Source organism: Mesocricetus auratus, unplaced genomic scaffold (assembly GCF_017639785.1).
Source record: "Mesocricetus auratus isolate SY011 unplaced genomic scaffold, BCM_Maur_2.0 Super-Scaffold_100011, whole genome shotgun sequence".
Classification (NCBI taxonomy): Eukaryota; Metazoa; Chordata; class Mammalia; order Rodentia; family Cricetidae; genus Mesocricetus; species Mesocricetus auratus.
This window is the reverse complement of record NW_024429195.1, coordinates 26496633-26503064: the sequence shown is the minus strand read 5'-3', so window position 1 is coordinate 26503064 and position 6432 is coordinate 26496633. Positions and strand designations below refer to the sequence as shown.

The following is a 6432-nucleotide window of genomic DNA, read 5'->3' as shown; positions in this document are numbered from 1 at the left end:
TTGTAATTGTTGTTGTTGTTCAGAATTAGTATTTGTGTAGCATACACTGTTTCCTATCCAAGTATTCATTCTTCTACTTTAAACTATTTTTAAGTAAACAACAGATTATATACATAGTTATATAAATGCCATTGGCACACCACGAATCAGAACATACCACGTAGTACTTGTCTTTTAGCTTTATTTCATCACATGCTACCATTGGTGTAGCATGGATTCAGGACATACCGTGTGGTACTATTGCCCTGTTCCTTCAATACATGAGCAGCACAGTTTGAGAGTCCTATTTGGGGTGCATTTTCTGGTGCTATTTCTGATACAATTAGTGTACTGCAGACCTAGCAGAAAACAGGTGTCATTCCCAAGAAGGGGCATTTGATAAAGGGGTGACTCAAAGTTTTGGCCAAGACACAAGGTGTCTGTAAAGGTCAGCACAGGTACTCTAGAGCTGGCAACAGTGTCCTCAGCTTTAAAGGAAATGGGGAACGAAAGGTGAGACCCAAGAAGAAAATATACCCATAAAACCACCTTAAGAGAAGGTAGGCTCTTTGGTCAAGAGACACAGCCAAAGGGAGGAGGAACTTTCACTGATACCATTGTCAGGACCCAGAGAAGAGGAGAGGCCTTCTGATTCCTCCAGGCAGACAGCAATGTTAAAGTGTAGAGGGCACATTGTTCTGTGGGATATGCTGATTTGTTCATGTGATGGAAAGTTGGTTCCCAGTGTGGTGGTGCGCATAGCAGGTAATGGTAGGCTTGGTGCAAGGTAACTATGTTAGGTCTGGGGCGTACCTCATAGATTAATAAATGCTGCTTCAGGGGAATGGGTCAGGGTATGTGGGACTGGACTATTTCCTGCAAAATTGGGTTGTGATAAGTCACACACACGTGCACACACACGCAAGCACGCATGCACGTGCGTGCGCGCGCACATACACACACACACACACACACACACACACTGTCTTCTTCACATACTCCCACTATTGTGATGGCATGCTGCCATGAGTTCGTCACATATTCTTGAACATCCAAAACTGAGCTAAACATCTCTATATAAAGCATCAAGACTTTTTTTGCTTTTTTACAACACAGATTATGACAAAAGGTTTCAAGATTTTTGTTTAGTATCCTGTTTAAATTTAAAGGAAAGGAAAATACTATAGTCTTATAAACTTTTCTTTTGCCAGAACTGAAGATCCAATCAATACATAAAGGGAGGGTGCAAGGACATTGAGAAGCTCTTGTCTCATTTTACATCCTTCTCCAGGGAAGAGTGGTTCTTGTAAGCACATTGACCATCATAGAGTTCACAAGAATAACTGAGAAACGTTCTAGAGCTTGCTTTGTGCTGTCCTAAAAAAATAGACATCTGAGCTTATTTATATTCACCAACTCTTGTAAATGTTTTTATTAATGAATCTACATAGACATGATATTTAACAATTCAATATAATAAATAATTTGAGATAAATAAAACATTTAGAGCCCTTGGGGCTTACAAAAAGAATCTTTAAAGATCCATATTTATCATCTGAAGACTAATAGTTACAAAAGATAGTAAACAATACATCCAAAATAAATATAACTTTAAATATTTAAATAAATAGAAATCCAATGTGTTGTAGGAGGCAGGTAATTATTGAGTCATTGTTGCGATACTGCTTTGACAGAAGGTGATCCATCTGTTCAGAAATTCCACCACAGTTACTGTCTCATCATCGAATTCACATCTGAATGTGCTTTCAGAGCCCTAAAAAAGAATATTAAGTTTTAGACTAAGATAGTTTACTTTACATAGTTATTCTTCACTACAGTTCTATAGGCATTTATTTCAGCACTTGTTAAATAATCATTCACACTTCTTAAATGATCAAAATTGTCAGATTGTGTTTTTTATGATGCCAAATGATAAAAGCATACAAGATAAAATTTTCCTGAGTGAGTACAAATGGACATCTGAATGAAACATTGAACTCTTTTGGAGACTGCAGGTGTTTAACCTCTTGTCTGGTAAGTGCACACAGCTATGTATTGATTTAGATTTAGATAAAGAAATGATACATATTATATGTTCTTTTCTAACCCTTAAGATTCTATTAGTCTCATACTTTCCCAAGTCAGAATAGGAACAACCCAGAGTGGGTTAGGACAAAGGTCTATTGAGAGAATTTGGAGAACATTTCATAAAGAGGCCTGCCCTGGTATCAATGCAGATGATTCTCCCAGTTTGGACAAGTAGAAATGTTATAAATTTGTTGTGTAGACTGGCTTTCTAGATGCTAACCTCCTTTGCTCAAAGGAGGTATTTCAGCTCTGTTTCTAGGTGACAAGCTGAGAAATATTTTAACAGATTTATGGGATGGCTTTTCCAAATCTGAGTAATCCCTTGTAAGTTAAATGAGGCAGAGTATTTCTTTTGAATAAATGTTTTTTTTAATAAGCTGCCATGATCTTATGGACCCTCTACATAACTACTCAAATGTTCTAACATCTTAACTGAAACATGATTTCCTAGTTTTCATGTACCTCTAAAATTCATACCTTTCATTTGGGATGAACTTTCTACTGTGGGCCAGAAATTTCAGAGCAGACTTCTTTGCATAGATAAGGACCTAAGCCTTTCAACACCTAGATGACACGGATCTTGGCCTATTTTATAAGCTTCAGGTGAAAGCAGCAAATGGAAAAATTAAGTTTTGTTGGAAAGGACTAGCCTGACACCATCTTGGAGGCTTGCTGCTATTGCAGAAATCAAAATGATGCTGCTTGCTCAGGATACCTGTCAACTCAGCAATTTTGTTTGGCAGATGGAATGAGAAAAGAGAGCTACGATTCTCCCTTGCCTCAACAAAGTCCATGTTTCTTGTGCATTTAAAAATAAAGCCCTGAAATGGGCTCTCGCTGTCCTCCTTGGCTGGTATTTTGGGAGGCAAATCTCTGTGTTCTTTCACCAATGACAGCATAACCTCTCTGGAAAAGTCTTTCAAATCATTGGTCCTGGTCTGATAAATATATGAAGGCAACACACGCTGCCTGTTCCTTGTGGAGTTCTACTCAGTACTTCTCGCTTCCAATTCTATGCTAATGTGAGAAGAAGCAGGGTGCCTCCAGAATTTCATTGCAGATGATGGTGGATGAACCCTGAAGTGGTAGGACTCATGCTGTCAGTGGACTTTAAGTTTTGTCTGATTAAATGCATGGAATCTGACAAAGACCAGAATGTCATGGTATTTTAGAATCCAATTCTTCTCCCCTTTATTTTATTTCCAGCTTAGCAAATAAAGCAACATCTTACCTTTAGTTTCACAACTGTCACTCTGATATTGCTGATGAAATTCTCAGCATCTTCCAAGTGAAAGCTTTTGCTTTGAGCCAAATCCAGCACGCTCTGCAGGGCTCCAAGTTCTTCTTCCAGGCACTGGAGATGTTTCAATTCTGTGGCCTAGAGTAGTGAGAAACATAACTCTCAGCTCAGTTAACATATACTGAAGAACCAGAAGGTAATCTGCAGTTTGTCTAATCAAGAGTAGGCAGCCCTTAGCTTTTACCCACTCCCTGTTCTCAGTGTAAAGAGGGACTGAAGTAGTGGATATGCTAAATCTAGAAGAGAGAGCTCAAAGCCCTGTGGTTAACATTAACTCTTATGTCAGTCTAGTGAATACTTTGTTCTAGCTTCATTAGACTTTGTCAAAAGTCTGGATTTCCCTGTCACAGTGCACATCACAGGTATAGACTACGTTTCCAATCTGCAATGAAATCCCAGAGAGAGTGGGGAAATGCAAGGTTCTCACACATTCTGCACTCTACTGTCTAATAACCCAGAGTTGAGAATCACAGAAGTCAAGGAACAGGAGCCCTTGGATGCCAGCTGTCACAGACTCCAATCTTACAGATTTGGTTATCATGACCCAGAAGGATGACTGTCAAGATCTCCAGGAAGACACATTTAATACTTCTTAAATTTTTACTTCTCTGCAATTACTAAAGGTACTTTTTTAAAGAACTGTCAGGGCTAGAAAGACGGCTCTATAGGGAAAGGCACTTGGCACCAGACTTGATGACCTGAGTTCAGTCTCAGTGACCCACATCATGGGAGGAGTGTCCCAACTCTCACACTTCGTCCTCTGTCTTCCACGGGTATACATGCACTTCCCCACACACAAACACAAATAAATAAATCAATAAATTTAAAGCTCTTATTTGTCCAAATGAAATAAAAAAGCAACCAAATTTGAACAGAATAGTTGGATAAGTTTCCTGTACATTTCTGAAAGAATATATCATGCATATTTATGCGTATATACAGTGAGAAAGAATATTGTTTAGTACTATAGTATACTATGATTTCCATAAAAGTCAGCAGGTCCTCCAGAAGCAGGCAGTGAACTGAGTTATCTCTATTTTACTAAGTCTCAGAACCGGTGTCTTCCCCACAACCACGTAGTAAGTAGATCAAGAGTGGTATGGTCACTCCTTTTCATTAACTGCACTCTTTAAAATAAATGTTTCTATTACAATATGTAGAATGGAGGTTAAATAAGAAAATCACCAGGTTTTATCATATTCCTCTTGTTTCCAATAGCTACTTAAAAACTTAGATTTCACCACTCTCTAAATTAACATGATTTCATGTCTGTCTAGTGATCCTTAGCGGAAGGGTTCTGACCGGACAGCATGCATTTCTGAATTTGCCTACCTGTTGCCTTCCAGCTTGTTATGAGGAATTCTGCATGTTCAATGTGGCATGCTCCTTCACAGAACTATCTAGTTTTTTTGTGTTAGAGTTGAAAGTTATGTGACTCTAATTAAGATGGAAGAGCACTTAGGGTCATTTCCTTTTCTTCTCCAGTGTAACAGCTAGAGGCACAGTTCCCTGACTTCACAGAGGTGGGTCAGCAGCATTGCCTCTGTGTCCTCTTAGATCCCATGCTTCTCTTGGCTTGGATTAATCCTGGGACAAGCTCTTTCTAGCACCAATATTGTTCATCCTCTTTTGAGTGTCAGGACTGTAGCAAACTTCTACACTTCATGCAGCTCTAAGAGCTTGGGTGAGCTGTTGTTTATCATACAACCCTCTCCATCCAAGAGACCAAACAAACTTCCAATATTGGGAGACAATGTCATATAGAAATACGACAGCTCTCTGGATCCCCGGTTAAAAAAAAAAGACTATATAAATCCAAAATCGTATTTTATGTCTCAGACTTTTTCTTCACTAGCACCAATAGCATGTCTATGTAGTGCTAGCTAGATGCTGTTCCAAAGCATGTTGAGCTATAAGCATACAATTATCATTTATGTAACTAGGTGGATGAACATAGGCAACCTCCCAAGGCCATGAGAGCTAAGGCCTAGCAGAGCTGAAACTTCACTTCAGATCACCCACCCTAGTGGCTGTGAATACTGGATGTGCTGCTCCTCAAACATGGAGTCTTAGGGATCTTCCTTACAACAGTAAAGTGTCTATAAAATGAGACCCCGTTGAAGTCAATCTTGACATTTCACAAGCTAACATAATGCATCTGTTCAAATATCTCTAGGATGATCATAAAACAGAAATCACCACAGTCTTTAAATTATCCCAGCATCAAAAAGCAGTTATCCTGTGTTTTCTTCCTCTTTCCCAACACACAAATACATAAGAAAAATTTAGACAAAACCATTGAAAAGAAATGCCATTATCAAACAGGAAATTTTACACTCAGATATTGAAGAATTTTTTTTCTTCAGATTAGGTACTATTCATCTGATGAGTGTGCAAACATACATGCTACTTTGAATTCATCAAAGCACCAATTGAACATAGAAACTCACTTACCTTCTTGGGCATGTAAAATTTAAACGTGAGCATCATGGGGAGTTTCGGATTCTTGTAATTCTGAGAAAGCATAACGCACTGTTATTAAAACACAACCTTTGGCAAGAAAACTAAAGACAGTGCCCATAGACAGGAAGGACATGCACTTACATTGATCCCTTTCAGAAGCTCCTGTAAGTCCAGCAGTAACTGCTCGAGGTGCTGCTGGGTTTCCTTTTTAGAGCTTGAAGTGGGTGCACTGCTGACAAGGAGTGCGAGCGTCAGTGCAAGACAGGATGCGAGCTGCATGCTGTACATGCCTGCAGTCCTTGTGGCCAGCAAGTAGTGATTAACAAGAGTGATAGGCAGCTCTCCAGCATGGGAGGCAATTTATACTGTTAATGCTGGAAAAATAACCCGGGGGTGTCAGAGTGTTTTACATATTACACATATTTTCAAAGACTCTACCTGTGTGGCAGAAAGCATTACCTTTGTTTTCCCTCTTCTGATGACTCTCTGGAATTTCTTTAAGCCCCCATATACTGACTGAATGGATGTAGGTGAAATCCCTCTTGGTTGAGTTAGCCCACACTTCAGTGGCAGTTTTCATTCATACAATGAACGCCTTCTGT

The 6432-nt window shown here is 39.2% G+C and overlaps 1 protein-coding gene across 1 annotated transcript; it reads right to left on the bottom strand.

The window, feature by feature from the left end:
- Positions 1 to 1381: 1381 nt before the first annotated feature.
- On the bottom strand, positions 1382 to 6165 carry Il2 (interleukin 2). The gene is given in 4 exon segments (NM_001281629.1): positions 1382 to 1753; positions 3299 to 3445; positions 5822 to 5881; positions 5972 to 6165. Coding segments are annotated over 4 exon segments (468 nt in total). The 5' UTR covers positions 6119 to 6165; the 3' UTR covers positions 1382 to 1639.
- Positions 6166 to 6432: the final 267 nt, after the last annotated feature.